Source organism: Scleropages formosus, chromosome 5 (genome assembly GCF_900964775.1).
Source record: "Scleropages formosus chromosome 5, fSclFor1.1, whole genome shotgun sequence".
NCBI lineage: Eukaryota > Metazoa > Chordata > Actinopteri > Osteoglossiformes > Osteoglossidae > Scleropages > Scleropages formosus.
Genome location: NC_041810.1, coordinates 3,620,240 through 3,645,932, shown reverse-complemented (window position 1 = coordinate 3,645,932; position 25,693 = coordinate 3,620,240). Strand labels below are relative to the sequence as shown.

Genomic DNA, 25,693 nt, shown 5'->3' with positions numbered 1-25,693 from the left:
GCATAACCTGAGAGGACAGTATGCAGCACCAGGCTGATGCAACCTGCCACGGAATCCAGCGCCTCACGTTCCTTTTGTACATGAATTTCTATGGGGGGCATGGTGGCACAGCAGGTAGTGCTGCTGTCTCCCTGCACCTGGGTGGTGGGAGAGGATGTGGGTTTAATCCCCACTCGGTCTGTGTGGAGTTTGCATGTTCTTCCCTTGTCTGTGTGGGTTTCCTCCAGGTGCTCTGGTTTCCTCCCACAGTCTGTAGACATGCTGTAGAGGTTCCCCCATAGTGTGTGAGTGACAGAGAGAGTGTGTGTTCCACTGATGCATGGATGAGTGACCCATTGTTAGTAGTGTATCTAGCAGTGTAAGTCTTCCAGTGCTCTGGTTTCCTCCCACACTCCAAAGACATGCTGTTGAGGTTCACCCATAGTGTGAGTGACAGTGTGTGTTCCACTGATGTATGGATGAGTGGCCCAGTGTAAGTAGTGTATCTAGCAGTGTAAGTCACCATGGTGAATAAGGTGTGTGGGCTGGTAACACTACATAGAGTTCACCGGAAGTTACTTTTGCTAAATAAATAAATGTAAGTGTATACAAATACTTTTCACTGCGAGCTGTGCGACGCTGTTTCGTATGAGGCCGGGATTCCGCTTCCTCCAATAAGGCCACGTTTTCCTATCAGGGCCGGTGTGGCCTCAACAAATGCTCTTTGGAGGCAGATCGTAAAGTCGATGTTGCGCCATGCCGTGTAATTCTAAGCTCGGAATGATCACGACGTCCTCCCTCCGTGACGCGCCGGCGCTCTCCATCGCCGGGCACCATTCCTTTGTGAAAGTTCATTGTTATCATTATGACGCAGAGGAATAAAGCGCAGTCGGTGTAATTAAATTGGAAAGGAACAGAGGAGCAGAGTAGTACTGGGAATACGAATGCATCATTAAAGAGACCATCTGCATTCTCATTGTCAGGCTGTATTCAGAGTAGGTGATTTGTGAAATATTTGATCATGAAAAGAAGTCAAACTGAGTTACACTTTTTTTTAAGCTGCGGTAAAATAAAAAAAAAAGCCATTAAATGGACCTTGAATATGTTTCAGTTCAATACAAGACTGAGGACAATGGCATATCAGATGTCATCTTGTACTGAGTTACCTGTGCAGCACTCAAGGAAAAGACTATGAAATAATCATTATTGTGCTTTTTCCTTGTGAACAGCATGAGTAAAAGTCTATCACACATCCTTTTACATGTTTTTAACTCGTTTCTTCCGGTGTCGACGTACCTGTAGAGTGTCGTGAATGAGTGCATTGGCTGGAAATAAATATTTGCTCCGTGTTAAGGTCAGAAAGGTGAATGAGAGACAAAAATAAAATTATGCCATTACTGGGTTTATTTTTCCATTTTACGCTTAGAACAGTGGCAAAAAAGGCTTCATTATTTTATTACATATATGGGTAAGTGCAGAAGATAAAGACTGGTTTAATTAAGGCTGAAAAGTACAGTTTTTACTCTTCTGTGTGGTACTGATGGTACTGCTGTAGAGTATGAGGGAGGTGGTGTGTGACAGGTGTGTGTGTGTGTGTGTGTGTGTGTGTGTGTGTGTGTGTGTGTGTGTGTGGGTTGGGGGGGTCCGTGTTATACTGAACTGTAGCTCCCCCTTGTGGCAGTACAATGAAGTACAAGACAATGAAGTACAAGACACACACACACACACACACACACACACACACACACACACCGTTTCAATGACACTTTTTTCTGTGTTTTTCTAAAAAATAAAGGATATATAAGAAATGGATGAGAAGTATTGGCCCCACCTCCAAAAGTTTTGTTTAAATTATAGTATTTTAATTAACGAAACACGAAAATAATACTTGAACTGAGCTCTTTCATTGCCCGCGTGTACTTTTCTACGGAGTCACCGCCATTCTCCACACGCTTCTGCCAACGATAGACGAGTTTTTGAAAACCGTCAAGAAAGAAGCGCTCTCTGTCTGTTCAACCAGGTCCTCACAGTCCTTTCCGCCTCTTCATTCTCGAGCTTGGGTTTGAAGGTTCCCCTTCAATTTTGGGGAAAGATGGAAGTTGCGTGGTGTCAAGCCTGTATCGTGAATGGGGTAAGACGGTGGAACCCAACTTCACAATGACCTCTGTGGTCGCTCGTGCAAAATGTCCTTCATGTGCTTCCAAACTCTTTTTACTTGCTCTTCCAAAATGTAAAGCTCAGTACTGATAGTGGCGGGAGCTTCTTCGAAAGACCGAATAAGAAGGCCATCGGACCCTGAAAAACCTCCAAGGTTAAAACAGAGTTAATTCACCACCCACTTCCCGAAGCGCAGCAGACACCTTTCCATGAGTTCCGTCTGTACACATAAGAGAACAAAGTGTGCTGCCAGGTATTTTGGCTACTGAGACAACTTATCTGCCCTCAATATGTTATCCTCTTTTCGTCCTTCACTAGTTTCCACACCTCAAGCTACCAACAGTCCTAATTAATGTGCCATGTGGTTAAACAAGGTTATACTCGCAAACTAGAGGGACCCTTTCTTTCTTTGCCGAAGCAGATGACGAGCAAAAGCGCCAGCAAATTAGACCAAATGATTTGCACGTTGCACATTCAAAGCCAACATGGATAACATGCACTGAACTTTCATTCATAAAACTATGCAGCTATTTATATTGAAGACAAAGCAATTCAGAACTGAGGTCTTTGTTTGGAATGGGCCAAAATGCAAATGACGTCTGCTCCGTTTAAGTGTTCTGTGAGAATGTTTACTGTTTTTTTTTTTTATATATGATGGCAATATAAAGGTAATTTAATATAACAATTAAAAAAGTCATATGAAATAATAAGATACATCCCTGTATGTGGAGCCATAACTGTAAATCTGGAGTCTAAGCAGTTGCAGAGTTCAGTGCCATCTGCTCATTTGTCTTCCTCTCCAAATACTTGTCTGTCTGTGCAAACATCCGTACCGTGTGTGTTCTGTTAGTAACGGCCGGAGGAATAAATAACGAAAGGTCAGCTGTCAAAAACACGGCAGAATGCCGAGCAGAGTGTGCCAGAACTGGGGAGCACCGGATGACGGCTCCAAGCTGCATGCCCACCCCGGCTCCTGGGAGAATCAGGGGTCAGCGGCACTCGCTACCCACCCAGATCCCTCGGCGCCCACACTGGAGCCATGGAGCTGGTAAACAAGCCAAGGCTATGGGTTGTGCTTCGTACGTGTCCAGTGTGCCCAGGGTGAGGCTGTGAGAGCAATTCCAGCGAGGACAAAGAGGGAGGGAATTATACACATCAGCAGACTGATGAAGAGCAGGGATGCCTGGCTGATTTGGAGGCACAGCTCCGGGCTCTGAAGAATGAGCCACGGGTTTAGTGTTGAGCAAGAGCCGATTAGTATGCGGTCCTCACAAGCGCTCCAATAAACACTGGCCAGATAAAAAGAGAAAGGGATGATTAGCACCTGCGGAGCCATGAAATTAATGAGCTCTAACTGGTTTGTACCTTTGCCGGGTCGTGGCCTTCTGGAACATGTCGGCTATGTTGATGAAATGAGCCTATCTTTAGGAGAACACCTGCATAGATCAGACAGTTTTGCTGATGATCGTGTGTGTGCGAGACACACACACACACACATTTTCTGAACTGCTTGTCCCATACGGGGTTGCGGGGAACCGGAGCCTACCCGGCAACTCAGGGCGTGAGGCCGGCGGGGGAAGGGACACACCCAGGACGGGACGCCAGTCCGCCGCAAGGCACCGCAAGCGGGACTCGAACCCCAGATCCACCAGAGAGGAGGAGGACCCGGTCCAACCCACTGCGCCACCGCACCCCCTTGTGTGCCAGACAACTCTGCTATTAGTTTGTTGCCACAGGTGAATCTAAACCTCATGATGACCTGCTAAATGACTGAGTGGGGAGTTTGCATGTTTTCCCCATGTCTGCGTGGGTTTCCTCCCACAGTCCGTAGACATGCTATTCAGGTTCACCCATAGTGTGTGTGTGTTCCACTGATGTATGGATGAGTGACCTATTGTAACTAGTGTATGTAGCAGTGTAAGTCACCACAGTGAATTAGGATTGTGGGCTGATAGCACTGCATAGAGTTCATAGGAAGTTGATTTGGAGAAAAGTGTTTGCAAATAAATAAATGTAAGTGGTCCTGATTACTCCAGCAAGATAGCCAGGAACAGCTAAACACTGGTTCTGTGGCACTGCATTTAGTGTTACCATTTTTCTGATAAAACAAAAACACCGTCTTCTTCATCTTGACCTACAGGCAAACCCTTACGATCTTTGTTCTCATCTACAGCACTGGGTACTTCTTCAGCAAAATCATTGTCCGGGCCATCGTGTATTTATAAACAATCTTGCTCCAGCACGTTGCAAATGCAATCAAATTCAACATCTCAAACATCACTATAATCCTTATTTATCCAGTCTGCAACAACTTCTTGCTGTGTTGCGGACAACACCAAAATGGCTGACAGGAAGTGTGTCACTATATCAGTCACATGACCATATTATCAAAAGGAAGTGACACAAATAAATGCAATAAATTCACAGTTGGGGGGGGGGAAACAACTGGAAGCACATGGCTCAGTTACAAAGCTCTGACAAATGATATCGCAAAAACTGCCAATGAGTTGTAAAATTCCCTCCGTTAGCCTCCAAGCGCTAACCGCTATGCGACCTGCTTCCCAGCGTATAACAAAATAAATTGGGCACATTTTACATAACAAATGAACCCTTACCATAACCTGTAAAATGTCCTTAGGGGATGACTGAAAAGGACAGGCGTTAATCAGTTTATCGCAAAGGAAGCGAGGTGGAATTAAAAGGAGCCGAAGGTGAAACGCAGCACTGCTACATAACTAACAACAAGGCATGAGGGACACCATCGCCGTCTGCTTTGATTTCCCTCATAGCTCGAGAGTCTGCCTCACTCTGCAATTTGCTCTTGCTCTTTTCTTTTAAGTTTTCATCCAGACTGACGCGAGCTGTTCGTGATCCCGGGGCCCCATTGGATGATCCGTGCTCATTTGATCAGCCCAAGCATTACACAGACGCTTATTAGTTCCTGGAGGATGATCGCTGACACACACACTTCGGAAAAATGCTCGCGAAAGAGGCCTTCCTATCTGGAACGCACATACAATCTGTTATGCCGGCAACGCCGACAAACGGATATGTGTTCACGTGCTCCCGATGAGTCGCGGTCAACCTCGGCCAAACGCACGATGGTGCCAAGCAAGGTGTGTGAGCGTTAAAATGACAGCACATCGGTAATGTCTGCAGCTGAGAGGCTTGTGATGACAAATTCACAGACACCCCACCCCCCGAATTTACTTTTTATTCTTTCTTTTATTACACCAATTTGGAATTGTTGGTCATGGTGTTGCGGTTAATGGACATGTGGTGATTTTGAGCTTGTGGTTAGCAAAATATTTAACCATATCAAAAGTGTGAGGTCTCTTTTGGACAGGTGCTTTAGGGAGGACATGGGGTCCTGCTGGATGTGTTGAATAGATGAGCCAGGCAGGTCAGCAGGGCATGCAGCCAGCCCCCTGGCAGCACCCCAGTAGAGACAGCCCCTCTGTCAGTGTGTTGGGATGCCAGCCAGGAGCCTGGTAGCAGCAAGCTCGCCTGTGGTTCGTAGTGTTAACCTCTGGTCCCCAGCCAGGCCTTGGCAGTCCAGGCCACCCTGCCCCTCAGAGCTCTGGAGCTCATCCACAAAGTCGGGGATGTGGCAGGGACAACTCGCATGGGTATCAGGCAGGCGGTGTGTATGTGTGTGTGTTTGAAGGGTTACGCTATAATTCATTTCACACGCCGCAGCGTGAACGCACCTCGAAAAAATCCACGCTCCAGGTGAGCGGCCTAGGGGCATCTCAAGCGTAGGCTGACAGCACCAAGTGGCATCTGAGTAATGGTGTTCTTCCGCTGGCACAGTGGATGGAGACGAACACCATGTTGACTTTGCGAACCTTGAAATGCACCTCTGCTCCATCACAGATCGAAACCGGGAAGCTGCCATGTCCGTCTCCCCAACGCGTGCACCTCTGCCAGCCTGCGATCTGTTTCAGCTCTCTTTGTCTGCCAGGCTCTAGATGTCTGGGACCTGGAGGTAATTCTACCTCCATGTAGGAGCAGATCGATGGTCCCGATGAGTCGCCAGTCGCAACCACAGAGGCCATGTTGCTCCATGATCGACAATGCCCAGCTAATAGCCATCAGCTTGATCCTGGAACCCAGGCATTGATCTTCCTTTGCTGCTAAAATCGCATGCTCGCAAACCGTTATTGACAGACCGGGGCTTTCATCCGCACCCGATCCATGAGTGTGAAAGTAAACAACGCCCCCTCCCGCTGTAATAAGTAAATGGGCAATGTTATCTCAAGGTCACTTGTATGGAAGGAAGTGCAGAGCTGCAAATCAGCATTCCTTGCACCCTTCAGATAGGGGTCTCTGCCAATTTTACTTCTTGTGCTTTTATTTTCTGTTGCTGTCCTCAGCTGTGCTGAAACTGCTGCCATATGTAGTATGTCAGTAGTGTTTAAGTGGTTGAGCTCTACCACGGTGGACATTTTCTATGCTATTAACCATCCTTAGTATGAGGGAAGAAAAAAAAATCACTGAAAACATAAACATTCACTATATGTTATACATTCATTACACATTGTCATACAAATTATTTCAAGAAGCCACTTTAGCAGTACTCTTAAATTTTTGTGTTCATGTGACCCACGCTCGAGGGTCAGGTCAACCTATAAAACACACATTTTTAACCAAAACTGAAATAATTCTTGTCTGACCTTTGTGATTTTCTTAGTTCACGTTTAAAGTTGAATTTAAAGATACAGACCTTCATATGCTTTACCGTATTTATTCTCCAGATAAGCCTTAAAATGTACTTTTTCTTGTCATCAGTTGAAACAGATGAAGATTATGTACTAAATTTTACAGAATCTTGTATTGTTTTATTTCACATCCAATTATTGCCAAATAACAATATATATCTTGTTCTGAAAATGGCAGCTGTTTAGAAATACTTGATGTATAATATGCCTGAACATACAACGTGTTATTACAATACAAAAATACAAATTTTATGAAATAAAAACCATTAAAAAATTACCTTTTTTTAAGAATCCAGTTAGCAAAATGTGTGTTGCAAAAAAATAACCTTGGTCAAGGAACTCAGTATATTTTCTGTAATTTTGCTAGTGTCTGTAATATCTGACTGAAATGTTTAATAACGCAAACTCTAGAAATAACAAATAACTAAACAAATAACTCAAAATTTGATTTTAAAAACAAACACTTTGACATGTTAAACATTCAACTTCTTCATAAAATTTGAGCGAAGTTGTGACACACTTATGTAAAAACAGACCTCTATAAAAAGCAGCTTTGTATAGTTGAACAAATTAGAGTACAGTCATGGCTTTCAGTCATCATCTGTGTAGCAAACAAAGCACCATAATATTGTAAGCCCCAGTTTCGCAGCATTCCTCATTGTGTATGGAAACATCCGTCAGTATTCTGAAGGGACAACTTCCATAATGATTTGGAGAGACCTGTTTATTGAATCTGAAATGATAAAAATGGAGGGAATTATGAAGGTTCAACAAAACGCTGTTGACATGTGTACATCTGCGAACGAGACTGTGCCATTACCATGATTGTTTTCACTTTTTTATTACTGTCCTTGTTGTTTACTCTTATTTACCCAGTCATGTACCTTTTATTATGTTAACGTATTATATTAATTTATTTCCTACTTTTGTGGTGGGCGTAGTGGCACAGCGGATTTCGCCTGTACCTGCTCTCTGGTGGGTCTGGAGTTTGAGTCCCGCGTGGGGTGCCTTGTGATGGACTGGCATCCTGTCCTGGGTGTATGCCCTCCCCCTCCAGCCTTATGCCCTGTGTTGCTGGGCTAGGCTCTGGCTTGCCACGACCTCACTCAGGACAGGTGGCCTCAGCCAATGTGTGTATATTCCCTATTTTGCATATTTTTATTATCCTCCCTTATTTGTGCATATTGCTTACAGAAAGTGCTCTAAACTTCAGGACATAGCAGCATCGCCTTACCTGACAGTTTCAGTATCCACTTTGGCTTTTTGTCATATGCAATGAAGATGTAGTAGGCTGGGATCCCAGTCATGCTGATAATAAATCCGATCCCGGTGTTGAACGGGTCCGAGTAGAGAGAGAAGAAAACCATGAAGAAACAAGTGAAGGAGAACACAGCTGGGATAAACAAAGGCACCTAACAGAAAAGGGGTGAAGAAAAAAAAAAGTCAGTTATGGATTGTTCCTTTGTGGTGCTCTTCTGCATTCATCATGATAATGAGCTACATAAATTGGTGGTCTTTTCTGCCAAAGTGGCATCTTGAATGAAAATCCTGAATGTCAGTGTAATTGGCGCAGTAACGCTCTCCCCTGAAAGTTTGGTACAATTGTTGAAAGAACTTTAGAAAAAGCAACAGACATGTTTGAACATTCATTAGGTACAACTATTTGGCGAAGCCTTTGGGAACTGTATTTATGGCCTGTCAAAAGACATTACTTTTCCGAACGTTGTTATCTGCCGACAATGGTTCTAATGACTGTTTAGATGTTCTCAGAAAACAGGCACATTTTTATATCTTCTTTCAGCAGAAGCGTGGCTCACAGGTGTGCATTTCAAAACATCCAGATTCTGTATTGGGTCTGATGGAACGTGCATTGTCATGCAACTCGTTACCTTGAAGGGGCGCTCCATGTCAGGCCGAGTAAATCGGAGGTAAATCAGGCCCAGCACTGCAATTCCTATGAAAAGCCAACGCATGAAGCTCATGAAGTTCAGCAGGCTGTAAATGTCTCCTAAGAACAGTATTAGTATCGTCAGTGGATACTGTAAAGAGGAGACAAAAACAGATGAACATCAGCATACATCATCCAGCATTGCGTTCTCCGTTCAAAGCACAAATCATTGTGGCACTAGTCCATTGTGAGGTCAATACCTATGATCAGTATGAATGATCGGTGCCATGGAATTGTGTGTTATGTTGCAAAAGAACAGCAGTGACTGTATCACACTGAAATGGAAGTGTTTATAGAAAGGGAATGGAATGCCTCGACATTCTTCTAGTGTTTTAATGTTGATATTAAAAGAAGTTAATTGGTTCTATTATGCTGGTCTCACCAGGATGATGACGGCAGGGATAGGAGTGTGCCTTCGGACATGGATCATGGAGAGGATCTCGGGGAGCTGACCCTCTCGGGACGCCACGTAAAACATCCTGGTGGGAAACAGCAGAACAGGAAGTAGCACTTCGACCCACAAGAACCAAAAGACCTGCAAAGAGCCACTATGGATGAGCCAGATAGCAGCTGACTGAACAGGGCTGCCCATCAAAATTCAATAGCTGCCTGGGGTCTTTGCCGCTGGCAATATGCTCTGAATCAATACATGTCAGCATCACACTTGGAGACACACATTCAACACATAGAACGAAAGGTTGCATGTGTCATGACATGAGTTAAAATATTTCAGTCGTACGGGTGTTAGACTGCCAATGGATTTTCCAGGTCTACTTTTCTGTTTCTACTTCACTCAGCAGGATTCACATAGTAAACAATTGACTGCGAGTTTATTTATTCCTTTACGCATTATATTTATCCAAAGTCACTGATAATGATTTATCCACTTACGCAACTCAGCAGGTTTTACCGTATCAAGGATACAACAACAGGACATGGGATGTGAACCTGGGCCCTTTGAGTATAAAGCAGCATCTCCAACCATTGTGTTACCTGCTGCCTGCCTTGCCAATATTTTAGCACAATTAATAATGTACTTATTGAAACCTTGACTACATTTCTGTTAACGTCACACTTCATTCTGATGAGGTCATGCATCTGTGATTTAGAGAATTTGAATTGTGCAGTTATAAAAAGGAGTGTATGTCTCAGGCTCCAGTCCAGCTACACTCGATTCCTGGAAAGAGGTCATTGAAGGAGAAGTCGATGCAGACAATAAAAAATTGAAGGACACTATGAAATAGTGCACTGAGGCTGAAGGGAAAGTGTTGATGTGGTACGTTGTGAACTTAAGAGTTGTTTGAGGGGCAGTTCCTGTTAACATTTTGTACTTCACTATTAAACGTTTGATTTTTTCTCCTTTTATCTCTCTTTTTATTTGTTTTATTTGGACACAAAATTCTGTGTTCCATGTTTGGGTTCTGTAAACACAGACTTTGGCAGTAAAAGTAAGCAAATAACACCTGTATGGGCCAAACCGCACAGAAGAGGAGAAGCAGTGTCCTACATCTTTTTGGAACTGCTCCAGGAGGGCTGGAAAGACATGTATGTTCATCTCTTCATCAAAATTGTTAACCAAATGCCTTGTGGGGGAAAGCGTACTCACGCTGTTCACCGTTACTATGGTGCAGGGAAGTTAGAAAACAAAGTGACCCATGGCAGCACAGCACCCACCTTGAGATGGCAAACAGGCCACCGTTCATGGACCCGAGGCAAGAGAGTGAAACAAGAACTGGAACTACCATCGAGAAGTTGTCATATAGCTTCTCTGCAAAAGTCTGTGGAGGGAAAATGGAAAGAGAAAGAGAGTGAAATCAACCAGCGTCTCTCTGGCAGCAGCTACCCATGAAAGTAATGCGAACAATGAATAAAATGACAAAACAGTCTCAAGAGTTTCCCTGTCAGCATAACCTGCGTATCAACGTGGTTTAGTCCGCATTTGCGACACGATTAAACACATCGAAAGGAAAGGTACAGCGAGATGACGGAGCATTTTGAGAACTCACCACAGCGACGGCATCCGAGTCCAGCAGCTCCTGCGCCGTCATTACAGTGTAATAGGCCACATTTGTCAGCACATAGCAGAAGGTGACAACTGTCATTGAGATGCATATGGCCAAAGGTAACGTTCTGAAAAAGAGCAAGGATGGCAAAGTGCCAAAGCCATTCGCAAATCTCCCACCACCGGTCCATGTACATTTAGCTAAATGCTCAGCACATAAAATGTTCATAAAATACATGTTTTTATACAGTCACACAAACTTAAAGGCAATGTAAAATTGCATGTGTAAGGGCCAAAAATTTTTGTAAAGTTTGCTTTCTGTAAATCAGACTCTTCCTGCTTCCATCTTACTGTATATATGAGTAATACATCTCAAACTTCGCATTATTAATATTGTTTTATTTGTATAAAATTTTGAAATTGTGTCTTGATTTCTAGAAACTTGTTCAAGCCCTGTCCCCAGATATCTTTTAAATGCATAGAATGTCCTCTGTGTCAAGCCACGGCACTGTAAGGTGTATAGTTTGGGAGATACAAATTGAACCATACTGTATGTCTTCTGCAGTAGACAAAAATATTAATTTCTGGGTCTCAGGAGGTCACATGGTCTTAAAAGACTGATCTTTTGAAATAATGTGTGTACATTAGGGAATAATAGACCATTTTTGTTAGTTACAGGCAGTTCCATAATATTTTGGTTTCCCTATTATATTATATATACACACAGTATTGTCAGCTCTAAATTCCCGCTGTTCCTATACGAGCCTAGAATCACTGAAGTCTATTCAAAGATGAGAGAAAGTAGGAAAATTAAGTAATGAAAGTTAAGATCACAGCTGAATTTTTACTGGAGCAATTTAGAATACATATATTGCTAAAGGGTCCTTCAGTAGGAGAAACATTCAAACCTGGGTCCTGTTAGTGCCAAGGGGCACCTCAAACCACTACCCCACCCACCACCCCTTGATCAATTGTAGAACATGACAGATCTCCCAGAAATTGTATTATCTTCAGACATGTAAGCAATATCTGTATGCCAATATATATAGTATCATATATTGGTTTTTGTTTATGAACTACAGTGCTCACCAGTCACTAAAGTTCCCAAGAGAAGAAACCCATTCTAAACACCTCAAGGAACCTACAAGTGAAGTGGCAGAGACAGAAATAAAGGAAGGCAAGATGCAAAGTGAAACTTGGAAAGTAATAACAACTACAGAATAATAAAACAGTCAAGCATGAGAGGGAAAATGAAAAAGTCTTCAGCGAACCTCTTTTTAACCACAAAACCTTACAGCACATTGATGTATCCACCTGTGACTTGCAGATCCCTTGCAATGTATGTAGAGATGATGCAGTAGGCTTGTTTTTAAGAACTGCAATATATGCACCTTACAAAACAGTAATGAAAAAGAATCTGCTGGAATCAAGTATAGGCTCATGAAGGCCTTAAGACTGGTTGTACTTGTGGACTAAAGACTACCAGTGAAAATACAGGCATTAGAGCACCTGATCTGGAGGCATTGTGCTGGTGTAAGTAATTGGAGAGGTAGTTTGTTTATACACACAAACAGTGATAAATCAAACCGCATTTGTCAGGAAAGAGGCATCTCATTTTCAGTAAATGTCATCATACTGTGTGTGTCAACAATGCATTAAGAAAAATAGCCATATTTACTACTGCCCGCTTTTACCAGGAGTTAATAGGCCTTAAAATTAATTTCTGCAAAAGGTAAAAACTTACTTTTCAGGATGCTCTACTTCCTCTGTTACAAAATTCAGGTAAAACCTGCACAGGAAAAATACAGGATCTCAGCAAGAGAAACTTTCCTGATTATACAGCTGCTGTCAATGAGTAACACAATACGCATAATTTAATCTGAAAAAGGAGGCAAATAAAAAGGAGGTTGGTTAACTACAGAAAATAAGGGGGGAAATTGAAACACAGAATCTTTTTACGTAAAAGAAGAAACAAACAGGTTTTTCACCTACCATCCGGAATAAGCATACATGCCCGAGTAAAAGGCCAATGGAAGTCCCGAAAATTGAATGCCATCGACTTCAAACGCATTTTCAAAGTTTTGGGTTTCACCTGCACCGACACACATTGATGTCAATCTAGAAAGCACTCTATTCATGTCTCAAAAGTCGTATGAGGGAGACTGGCTCTAAGATGAACAGATCAAGTGCCTAACAAAGATGAACCGTGCTGGAACTTGCTTCTGGCAGTATGATACGGTGTTGTTGTATTACCTCTGAAGAGCTGAATCATCCCGGGAATGATGATGATGGCGATGGGGATGAGTTTGGTGAAGGTCAGTAAGACTTGTATCCGTGCCGTCCAAGTTACGCTCATGCTGTTGAGGTACATCACTGCCGCTATGGAAGAAAACAAAACATGTTAGTGCAGTCCAACCAATGTCGACAACCGCTTTTCCCGAGCAGGGTCGCGGCGAGCCGGAGCCTATCCCGAAGACACAGGGCGCAAGGATGAAGAGGGAGGGGAAACACCCAGGACGGGACACCAGTCCATCGCAAGGCACCCCAAGCAGGACTCGAACCCCGGACCCACCACAGAGCGGGCACCGGCCAAACCCGTTGCGTACAAGTGCAATCTCATTTTTGAAAATGCATTAATGAAAACATGGAAAGGTTGTAAATGTTTTTGAACACTTACAATAAACCAAGCAATTTACTGACATGAAAGTACAAGAAGATGCCCTTTCTTATATCTGCTGTAGAGGAAATAACCTTTTTTGGTATTTTAGGGTATGTTTAGTGGTGCAGTGGGTTGGTCCTGGTCCTGCTCTTCAATGGGGTTGGGGTTCGAGTCCCGCTTGGGGTGCCTTGCGACGGACTGGCGTCCCGTCCTGGGTGTGTCCCCTCCCCCTCCGGCCTTACGTCCTGTGTGCCGGGTTAGGCTCCGGTTCCCTGTGCCCTGTATGGGGCGAGTGGTTCGATCGGAGGGTACTTTTAACTTTTTATTAATCAAATGATAGTTTGATTGCAAAGTGGAGCCGTGGGCTCCAGCGAATGCATGCCGCAACACAAGAACATAAAGCAAAGCCTGGTTTGCGGTCCGATTTTGTGCTTTGCTTTGACTGAGGCTTTGAGTCACCGCCATACACCATGTCGATACAGAACATCCCAGCAGCTGATGTGGATGAATTGCTGTTCTGTAGTCTCTTTTTCCTAATCTCACCAGAAATCAATATGTCACAAGTCCTATCTCCACAACGAAACAGCAAATATGCTATTCTTTCAGGGTGACATTTATATTTTAAAGTTCCACTTACTGTCCAGCACATACAATAATTTAACCATTGTTTGATGGAAGTTCTCAAAATGCATCTAAGTGATTCCATCAAGCATGTGACAAATGACCATCTCGACTTTTTGTTTTTGGCTGTAGGTCCCAGCTATATCAATAATTCTCAATAGCCATCCAAATAAATTTGCACAAGTTCCCCCAAAGCAAAGCTTCTATTGATTTAGAACTATTTCATTCATAACTAACTTGAAACAATCCTTTTGCAGAGAGTAATGGGCAAGTAATTTATATTAACTTTACTTGCAAGTGCCTTTGACATTGTAATTGTATTTCCCAGGTTATTATTATTATTATTATTATTATTATTATTATTATTATTATACTTCAAAACAAAGGAAGTCACATATGAAAACAGTTTTTCATACAATCAAAAAAGAGCTGCTAAACTACATAAAAGTTTTGCTATGCACATGACCTACAAAAATGTGTATCTTATGAGGTATTGCTGTGACTCATGTATTTGCTTGTCTTGCATTAGTTTATCGGTGTCATGCCCACACTAGTTCTACCGTGTACTCTGCCTGAACGAGGGGCATTAAAAATGATATATTACTTAATCCAATGGATGTGGCAAGTTTCACGGCAAATTCGGGTACGTTGCACGGCATAAAAATTGGCTCCAGGATGTAGCGTCCGAACGCCAAAGATATAACTGCCATCCCTGCAGGCCTGGAGGGAAAAAAATAAATAACATTTTACTTCTTTTATTTTCTATATCTACTTCATTCCTCTCAGACACTGAGGCACTTTGTTTGCAGTTTACATTTACCTTATTAATCTGCCAAGAGAAGAAGTTACAAAAGATGTTTGTATTTTATATAACCTATAAATTCATTAAAATAACTGACCACCTTGTTATTATCAATAGATTGTGGATCAGTATTACTGCCCAACAATATTAACCCCAGGCCTCCAGGAATTTTTTAGTGTAGAATCCTTACCTTATTGCGATCAAATCCACCCAGAGTCTAATAAATGCCATTTTTGGACCAAAAGCTTCAAGGATATAGGTATAGTGACCTCCAGATTTCTTGATGCACGTGCCAAGTTCTGCATAAGACAGGGCCCCTGTAATAAAAAAAAAAATAAATAAAAAAATAAATAAATAAATAAAGAAATATAGGAACAATGAAAGTAGAGAAATGAAAACACCCAACTTTGCAAGAACCGATGAAGCATCACAGCAAGAACAGTGAAGCACTGCAGAAAGAGGTGATAGAACCAGACAAGATGAACGTTATTATATAAGAGGGCTGTCATGCAAAGAGCTGGAATGTGCAATATTAAGGGAAGAAAATTTAATCAGTTTCTCAGTTTCCAAGAGGCCGGCGTCCACATGCACGGAGGAGTTGGCAAGTTGGAAGTGATCGCTGCTGAGCCATCTACTTTGGTGTTATAATGTTTAATTCGTTATTGTGTTGATTTTTGAGGGAGGAACTGAATTCTCATTATCATTATTATTATTATTATTATTATTATTATTATTATTATTATTATTATTATTACTACTACTACTACTACATTTTGAAAATGTTAAAGTGTACAGGAAGATCTGTTTAAAAAGTTTTACACAGCCTTGCACAAAATACCTAGAGAGTATCAAGTCATGTATTGGATTTGATTATGGAATGGGTTTTGAACAACTGGTGGTTTGTTGGACTGTAATCTGTTTTGCAAAGTGTCCTCAGAAGTCATCTTTCCCTCTTTTTTTGTTCTGGCTGCATCCAAACCTAAAGAGAGAACACATGGGGAACTTGGGCTCCCTCACTCAATACGATGACCTGACACTTATGGATGAGTGTACAGGGGGGTATTTCTGCGGATTCCCATCACTGGGTGTTGCACAATACATCCAGCTGTGGTTGACACACCTCTGCCATCTAAAGTCAAATCATGACTATATAATCTACTGGGATTAGGACAAGACTTTGAGTACTCTATCATAACACAACACCATTAAAATGATCATGGTAATAAATACAAGAACTATAAAAGAGAAAAGGTTATGTAATTATAGTCTTCTTGGTGGGACAAATAGCAAAGTTATCTGCATTAATACAACTATGACCACCTCAGTCATCACCTGGCTCAATAAAAATGTCATTTTCCAGAGACAACAAGAACACATTTGTCTTAGATAAATGCATTAACTGTCTTTTGGTCACATACAAAGCTTACAATTACGTATACCTATTTATGAGGATTAGATATTTTATTAAAGCAATTCAGGTTAAGTATCTTAGGTATAACACCAAAGCCCACTCTTGAATTTATATTTAGCAAATGCTTTTTTTTCCAAAGTTACATGCAACTCAGAGTAGACAAAACTGCTTCAACGACAAATAAAGAGGTTTAGCTCCAGACACACAATTGCCGAAACACAATTTGTCCAATACTACTGCTTTTACTGTGGTATGTATTTGCACGGCGGTGGCGCGGTGGCGTGGCGGCGCAGTGGGTTGGACTGGGTCCTGCTCTCCGGTGGGTCTGGGGTTTGAGTCCTGCTTGGAGTGCCTTGCGATGGACTGGTGTCCTTCCTGGGTGTGTCCCCTCCCCCTCCAGCCTTATGCCCTGAGTTGCCGGGTTAGGCTCCGGTCTCCCGCGACCCCGTATGGGACAAGCGGTTCAGAAGGTGTGTGTGTGTATTTGCATGGATTACACAAGTAGCTGCTTATAAATTTCATAGGAAACACAAAGCTGATTGTGACAGATGTGATGACATGAAACTTAAAGAGATCGAGAAAGAAGCGGGTCTGAATGAGATGTGTTTGGAGACCTTTCTCGAGTTCTGAAAGGGACTCAGCAGTTCTGCGGGACAGTGAGAGTTCATTCCATCACACTGAAGCCAGTAAACAACTCCAGTAGGTATAAGGGTTCTGATCCTTTAACCGTATTGTAGGCCATAACCCGAGTGCTGATCTTTGCAGGAGTATAGCTCATGTCTTGCTCCATGGAAAATTACTTCTAGGTTTTGCTGCTTACCATGATTTACCCATTTGTATAGCATGGTAATTTCTTCTGGAGCAGTCCAGGATCCGTACCTTGTGCAGTAATAGCATAGTTCAAATCCACGTCATTTGATTATAAGGCAACGGCTTTAACGGTTGTGCTTCGTGCTGCAGTATGAGCTATGAAGTATTTGAATGTGGGGCCATTTAGCCTGGAACTCCAGCTCCCTAACCACCACGCCACCTACAGTTTCCCTTGCTTTTCCTTCATGCTGTGAGGCAGTGAGCATCTTTCCTGCTCTGATTGGATCTTCCACTTACTCTAGAAACAGGGTTTCCTGTCTCCCACCATGGAGCGGGGATACCAGGGTCCACAGGCCTTAAATTACCATGTGGGAAGTCACCAGGAGGTACTCCATATCTTCCCTGTGTATTTCCATTTCAAGGCTTTGCTTTCGAGAAGGTAATTCAAGGTAATTGCTTCTTTTAGATTTTAGGCAACATTCAAGCGCAGCACACGGACGGAAGCTAATTACGGCACAGCAAATCCATAAAGGTGCGAGGTGCGACCATTCAATACATCCATAACAGAATTAGTTTTCAAGCACTGTTCTTTTGTTGCCTTTTCGTTTTTTTTAATTGCGTCGGCTTTTACGCTAAAGTATGTCTCTGCTCATTGCTACGACTCTTGCCCTCAAAATAAGAGCACCATGCGTAAATTCAAACCGACTCGTCGAAAAACCCGCCTTGGCAATGGCCCTTCAGTTGCGTGCTGTATAATTGCAGCCGCCGTATGAAAGCAGCAGTGGATGGTTTTGGAAATTTTATTTTTTATTTTTCTCGAGCTCAGTTTGTGGTCCCGGCTGACGGGACCTGTGCAAATTTCACCCGAGGAAGATGTCGGGGAAGCTGTGGGGGGATGTTTGTGGTGCGGCATGTCGGGGTCAGGGTATTTGTCCTGTAATTAGCGTCTGTGTGCTCAACAAGCTCCAACAGGCCTTTATCGAGCTGCGTACAATTTACAGGTGTCGGAAAATGCCATTCACTGTCATGGCACTCGATGGCTTCACTCCTTCAAGATATGTGTATCCTGTAGATCTCAGGAAGGAGCAAACATCGCTTAAGACGCACGTGCCGACAATGTGAGGGCAGATTCGCCGAAGAAACACTCTGTGTGTTCTACAGGAGCGCTCTTTCCAAGAGAGCACTCTCAGTCTTTCCTGGTGTGTTATCAGGAGGTGTGTTGTGCAAACATTGACGTCAATATCACCGGGGCGAGGTCACCTTTCTACTGATTTCGTGTCCGCAAAAGTTTAATTGCTCTGTATCAAAATTTCAAGTCGCTCATTTTGGAGATTACCTTTATTACCGCACGGTGCATCTTTTACCCTCTTTTTATAAGCTTTTTCTGCTCTTTAAATGTCACAACGCACTCTCTTGTTTGAACAGTCTCACAAGTTAAATACCACGGTGTCAAAGTGGAAGAAATAACTCACATGAGAGCCCAGTTACTTCTTCCAATGTCAAGGAGCACTTTGGCTTCGGAGTAAAACAGCTAGGTTTAGTTTTAGATTACCTCTTTTGCAAGGCATTTTTTATATACAGAAAAATAAAAGCAGGCCTACTTGTATGGTCTTTCCATATATAAGACTCACTTCGTCCATGATCTCTTAAGTTCATACACTCGAACTTGAAGATGATATCCGGATGACCCATTACACAGCTACATCTGCAATGTATCGTAAATGTTTATGTATATCTCAGAAAAAAAAAAAAAAAACCAGGAACATGATCAGGAATCCTCCTCCGTGAACCGCCACCTTATCGTGGTGGAGGGGTTTGAGTGCCTGAATGAGTCCAGGAGCTATGTTGTCTGGGGCTACATGCCCCTGGTAGGGTCTCCCATGGCAGACAGGTCCTGGATGACAGACGAGACAAAGCGCGGTTCAAAAACCCCTTATGACAAAAAAATCAAGGCGTCCGTTTACCCCGCCCGGTATGGGGTCACCGGGGCCCCACCCTGGAGCCAGGCCTGGGGGGGGGGCTCGCATGCGAGCGCCTGGTGGCCAGGTCTATGCCCACGGGGCCTGGCCGGGCTCAGCCCGAAGCCACAACGTGGAGCCGCTCTTCGGTGGGCTCACCACCTGCCGGAGAAACCATAAGGGGCCGGTGCGTTGTGATTTGGGCGGTGGTCGGGGCCGAGTGCCCGGCCGACCCAAACCTCGGGCGCCAACTCTGGTTTTTGGGACTTGGAATGTCACCTCACTGGCGGGGAAGGAGCCTGAGCTGGTGCGGGAAGTTGAGAGATACCATCTAGATATAGTCGGGCTCACTTCCACTCACAGCTTGGGTTCTGGAACCACTCTACTCGATCGAGGGTGGACTCTCCACTATTCTGGCGTTGCCCAAGGTGAGAGGCGGCGGGCTGGTGTGGGCTTATTAATAGCCCCCCAGTTCAGCCGCCATGTGTTGGAGTCTACCCCGGTGAATGAGAGGGTCATCTCCCTACGCCTTCGGGTCAGGGAACGGTCTCTCACTGTCGTTTGTGCTTATGCGCCTAGCGGCAGTGTAGAGTACCCGGCCTTTTTAGAGTCCCTGGGGGGCGTGCTGGAAAGCGCTCCCACTGGGGACTCTGTCGTTCTACTGGGGGACTTTAACGCCCACGTGGGCAGCGACAGTGATACCTGGAGGGGCGTGATTGGGAGGAACGGCCTCCCTGATCTGAACCCGAGCGGTGAGTTGTTATTGGATTTCTGTGCTAGTCGCGGTTTATCCATAACGAACACCATGTTCATGCATAAGGGTGTCCACCAGTGCACTTGGCACCAGGACACCCTAGGTCGGAGGTCGATGATCGACTTTGTAGTCGTTTCTTCTGACCTTCGGCCATATGTCTTGGACACTCGGGTGAAGAGAGGGGCTGAGCTGTCAACTGATCACCACCTGGTGGTGAGTTGGATTCGATGGCGGGGGAAAAAGCTGGACAGACCTGGCAGGCCCAAACGCATAGTGAGGGTCTGTTGGGAACGTTTGGCGGAGGCCCCTGTCAGAGAGGTCTTCAACTCCCACCTCCGACAGAGCTTCAACCAGGTCCCGAGGGAGGTGGGGGACATTGAGTCTGAATGGACTATGTTCCGCTCCTCCATTGTCGGTGCGGCTGTTCGGAGCTGCGGCCATAAGGTCTCCGGTGCCTGTCGCGGCGGCAATCCCCGAACACGGTGGTGGACACCGGAAGTAAGGGATGCCGTCAAGCTGAAGAAGGAGTTCTATCGGGCCTGGCTGGCTCATGGGACTCCTGAAGCAGCTGACGGGTACCGACGGGCCAAACGGAGCGCGGCTCTGGCAGTCGCCGCGGCAAAAACTCGGGCTTGGGAGGAGTTCGGTGAGGCCATGGAGGAAGACTTTCGGTCGGCCTCAAAGAGATTCTGGCAAACCGTCCGGCGACTCAGAGGGGGGAAGCGGTGTTCCACGAACACTGTTTACAGTGGAAGTGGTGCGCTGCTGACCTCAGCTGAGGATGTTCTCGGGCGGTGGAAGGAGTACTTTGAGGATCTCCCCAATCCCTCCGACACGCCTTCCGTAGAGGAAGCTGAGGCTGGGGACTCGGAGGGGGACTCGTCCATTACCCTGGCTGAAGTTGCTGAGGTAGTCAAAAAACTCCTCGGTGGCAAGGCTCCGGGGGTGGATGAGATCCGCCCCGAGTTTCTCAAGTCTCTGGATGTTGTGGGGCTGTCTTGGCTGACACGCCTCTGCAGCATCGCGTGGAGTTCGGGAACGGTGCCTCTGGACTGGCAGACCGGGGTGGTGGTCCCTCTTTTTAAGAAGGGGGACCGGAGATTGTGTTCCAACTACAGGGGGATCACACTCCTTAGCCTCCCTGGGAAAGTCTATGCCAGGGTACTGGAAAGGAGAATCCGACCGATAGTCGAACCTCGGATTCAGGAGGAGCAATGCGGTTTTCGCCCTGGCCGTGGAACACTGGACCAGCTCTATACCCTCACTAGGGTGTTGGAGGGTTCGTGGGAGTTTGCCCAACCAGTCCATATGTGTTTTGTGGACCTGGAGAAGGCATTCGACCGTGTCCCTCGTGGCATCCTGTGGGGGGTGCTTCGGGATTATGGGGTTCGGGGCTCGTTGCTACGGGCTGTTCGTTCCCTGTATGACCGGAGCAGGAGCTTGGTTCGCATTGCCGGCAGTAAGTCAGACCTGTTCCCGGTGCATGTTGGACTCCGCCAGGGCTGCCCTTGGTCACCGATTCTGTTCATTATTTTTATGGACAGAATTTCTAGGCGCAGTCAGGGAACGGAGGGTGTCTGTTTTGGTGGCCGCGAGATCTCGTCTCTGCTTTTTGCGGACGATGTGGTCCTGTTGGCTTCATCAAGTCAAGACTTGCAGCGTGCACTGGGGAGGTTTGCAGCCGAGTGCGAAGCGGCGGGGATGAGAATCAGCACCTCCAAATCCGAGGCCATGGTTCTCAGTCGGAAAAAGGTGGATTGCTCCCTCCGGGTTAGGGGGGAGTTGCTCCCTCAAGTGGAGGAGTTTAAGTATCTTGGGGTCTTGTTCACGAGTGAGGGAAAAATGGAGCGGCAGGTCGACAGACGGATCGGTGCGGCGTCTGCAGTAATGCGGTCATTGTACCGGTCTGTTGTGGTGAAGAGGGAGCTGAGTCGTAAGGCGAAGCTCTCAATTTACCGGTCGATCTACGTTCCTACCCTCACCTATGGTCATGAACTCTGGATCATGACCGAAAGAATGAGATCGCGGATACAAGCGGCAGAAATGAGTTTCCTCCGCAGAGTGGCTGGGCGTACCCTTAGGGATAGGGTGAGGAGCTCAGTCACCCGGGAGGAGCTCGGAGTAGAGCCGCTGCTCCTCCGCATCGAGAGGAGCCAGTTGAGGTGGCTCGGGCATCTGTTCCGGATGCCTCCTGGACGCCTCCCTGGGGAGGTGCTCCGGGCTTGTCCCACTGGGAGGAGGCCTCGGGGCAGACCCAGGACACGTTGGAGAGACTATGTCTCCCGGCTGGCCTGGGAACGCCTTGGGGTTCCCCCAGAGGAACTGGAGGAGGTGTGCGGGGAGAGGGAGGTCTGGAGTACTCTGCTCGGACTGCTGCCCCCGCGACCCGGCCCCGGATAAAAGCGGAGGAAGATGGATGGATGGATGGATGATCAGGAATCATCGATATTCTGATCAAAATTTTATGCAGCTACTTATGTGATGAATATTGGTTCATATGGTGGAAAGAAACTAACTGTACTTAAGAATCACACGTCTGCATTTAATTGTCTTTCTGCTAATGTAATGAACACACTGTATTTTCTATGAGATGTACGTCACTTTGAGAAAAAAAGTGTCTGCTAAATGAATAAATGTAAATGTAAATATAAATTCTTTACATGGGCCTTGCTATGGAATGTAAATGTTTCACATCTTTAAATTAAGACTTAATTGTTTATGCTTAGTTTGTGGCATATGCTAGTTCTACATGTACAGGTGAGCTACTGACAAAAGAAAATGGAGAGAAGTTTTGCATCTAATGAGTAAAGAAATAAACGTACAGAAAATAAATACACAAAAAAAAACAAAAAATTCTAAGGAAATGATGCAGATGAATTCGCAGTGGCCAGACAAGTTGATGTGGTGTCTCGCAGCACCTGGGCTCTGCTGTTGCACATTGGTGTTTCCTTACAAAGACATGTGATTCAAGTGAACTGGTGACTTTAAAAGCCAGTAGCGGGTAAATGTTTGTTTGTGTGTGTGTGTGTGTGTGTGTGTGTGTGTGTGTGTGTGTGTGTGTGTGTGTGTGTGTGTGTGTGTGTGTTACACTGCTCTACTGCATAGATGGGTGAATGAATGGAGTGAGCTTACTGTATAGTGCCTAACACTAAAATCACCTTGGCTAAAGGTGTCAGATAAATAATTGTCACTTTCGAGAAAATTATTTTCTAAATGAATAAATTTCAATGTCTCATTCAACTCAACTGTGGGGAAAACCACTAAATTCCAATTTTGTTCTCATCAATGCAAAGAAATGCTTCATCAGACAAACTAGGAGTGCAATTCTAATAAATTGAATGGCTGTATCTCAGGATAAGGCTATATATTTTCTAAAAATCTTCTAAGAATACATAAGCATGTATATTTCTATTATATATAACATATACAGTATTTTCTAAAGTTTTTCCTATAGCAGCTATCATGTTTGGAAAGTCACAGGAAATTCAAAACAAACCATTTACCTGCTACACCTGCCCCACGGTATTCAAATTTTCTCTTGGGTTTGCAATCTAATTCCATGATAATATCTGAGATCATGAACAATTTACACTTATATATTTAGCAGACACTTTCTCCAAAGCAACTTCCAATGAACTCTATGTAGTGTTATCAGCCCACACACCTTATTCACCCAGGTGACTTACACTGCTAGATACACCACTTACGATGGGTCATTCATCCATACATCAGTAGAACACACTTTCTCTGTCACTCTCATACTATGAGTGAACCTGAGCAGCATTTTTTGGGACTGTGGGAGGAAACCAGAGCACCCAGAGGAAACCCACACAGACACAGGGAGAACATGCAAACTCCACACAGACTGAGAAGGGATCAAACCCACATCCTCTCGCACCACCCAGGCGCTGTAAGACGGCAGCGCTACTCGCTGTGCCACACAATCATACAATGTCATATCTGTTCTCTCAAGACTTTTGGCCCTGTCTGGCATGTAATGGCATGTTTTCTACAGCATTTCATAACAAACTATTACCTTAAAGCATTCCACAAACCCACTTACCAAAGAGTGATAAGACTCCACAGGCGGCCCAGATGACCAGAGACATTCCCACACTCCCAGAGTTCTTCAGGATCCCCTTAGGCGAGATGAAAATCCCGGCTCCGATGATGATCCCGATGATGATCGAGATCCCACGCAGCAGGGTCACCTTCTTCTTCAATTCCACCTTGTCCCCCGGAGCCTGGCTGGGGGTCTCACACGAGACCAACAGTCCAGACTCATCCTTGGTGGATGGATCATGAATGTTATTACTTGTGACTGACTTTCTGGGCATGGTGTGGTGCGTATGCTGTTCTGGCAAGCAGACCTAACTTCTGGTAGAAGTTCTTCCTTTACCTTGAAACTGTGTCACTGAGTAGCATGACCCAGAGTGCTACTACTGTATGAAGTAGTTCTCACCGAGACTAAGTTTAGATGATTGTAAGTTGAATGCTGGCCCCCTCCCTTTTTCTCTCTCTTTCTCTCTCTCTCTCTCTCTCTCTCTCTCTCTCTCTCTCTCACTCACTCACTTCCTCGCTCACTAACTGCTGTGTCACAATGATTCAGAGAGTCTTGTGGCACTAGCGGTGTCATGCTCAGTTTGTGCGTAGGATGATGATGCAAAAGCTCCATCAGCTGCCAGAACCTCACATTAGTCAGCAGTTTCAGAGTACATAGTGTTTTTCTCCACGCCAAACAAGAAGCAGAACGCTGTAGCGCAGCCAGCAATGCAAAAAAATACCCATTTTGGACTTTTCTGCCTCAACCTTGTATTGATCCTGCAATTTTTGCCTAAATGTATGAGCTGTCTGGAACCTCCCAACCCAACCCTTATGTACTCCTCCCACCTCCCTCCAAACATAGCACTTTCATATGCCTACTATCAAAATCTCAAGTTGCAGAATGTTGTAGAATGCTCCTAATGTGAGTAAAAAGCCATATATAAGTTTGCAGTTATGAGGGGTTTTATATCAAATTATTTCGTTTGTTATAAACTAAAAAAAAAAAAATGAAAAAAAATTACTAAGCAAAACTATGTAAATATTGATATTCTAAAACATAAATTAAAAAAGCTGATAGGTTAACCAGTTGTCATTTCCGGAAATATGTGTATTATACAGAGTCCTCACATAACAGGATCCCACACAACAAAAAAACATTTATGCCCTTTCAAAGAACAGGCTTTTTGTTCAATACAACAGTATTTTTTGAATGTTATGCAGTCATTTGATTTTCAAAACATGTTTATTTTCTGTGCATCTTTTGGCAGATGCTCATGTCAGACACTGCGGGACAGAAACAGACACTTGGTGTCGCAAACTCCAAATTCTTTCATCATCCCGGCTGCGTTCCTTCAGTTCATCAACGCTCTCGGAGCTCTTTCGCAACAGAAGCGACTATTGTGCGTACTTCCTGTTTCCTACTTCCTGTCACACCTCAACCAAGAGCAACCATCTATTAAGGCGGATGTAAATCCCAGCTAATCAATTCAGTACTGTTATTTATTCATTTAGCTCCAAAGCAACTTCAGATTTTAACCTGCTTACATTGATTTACCCATTTATACAGCAGGCAAATTTTTACTGCAGTAATTCAGAGTAACTACCTTGCTCAAGGCTACTACAGCACGAGCAGGGATCAAATATTTCTTAGGAATGCGGCATAGCACCTCTAACAGGACATGATTTGCAGAGAGAAAAAAAATAGTTCAAAAGATCATTGATTATCATAAACATTTATTTTAGTATTAATTAGTTTTAGGTGATATATTTTTTCATATGGGAACTGGTTGTTTTTGTTCTATAAGAAATAACTACTTTTACCTGCAC

At 44.4% G+C, this 25,693-nt stretch overlaps 1 protein-coding gene across 1 annotated transcript; it reads right to left on the bottom strand.

Annotated features, from left to right (window-relative positions):
* Positions 1 to 7,200: 7,200 nt before the first annotated feature.
* Positions 7,201 to 24,373, bottom strand: slc7a11 (solute carrier family 7 member 11). Its single transcript, XM_018746324.2, has 12 exons — positions 23,886 to 24,373; positions 15,080 to 15,206; positions 14,692 to 14,807; positions 13,061 to 13,186; positions 12,800 to 12,899; positions 12,552 to 12,596; positions 10,812 to 10,935; positions 10,480 to 10,583; positions 9,188 to 9,284; positions 8,747 to 8,896; positions 8,092 to 8,269; positions 7,201 to 7,590 (listed from the first exon to the last, which is right to left on the bottom strand). The coding sequence occupies exons 1-12, from the start codon at positions 24,157 to 24,159 to the stop codon at positions 7,535 to 7,537; spliced, it is 1,497 nt and encodes a 498-aa protein (XP_018601840.1). The 5' UTR covers positions 24,160 to 24,373; the 3' UTR covers positions 7,201 to 7,534.
* Positions 24,374 to 25,693: the final 1,320 nt, after the last annotated feature.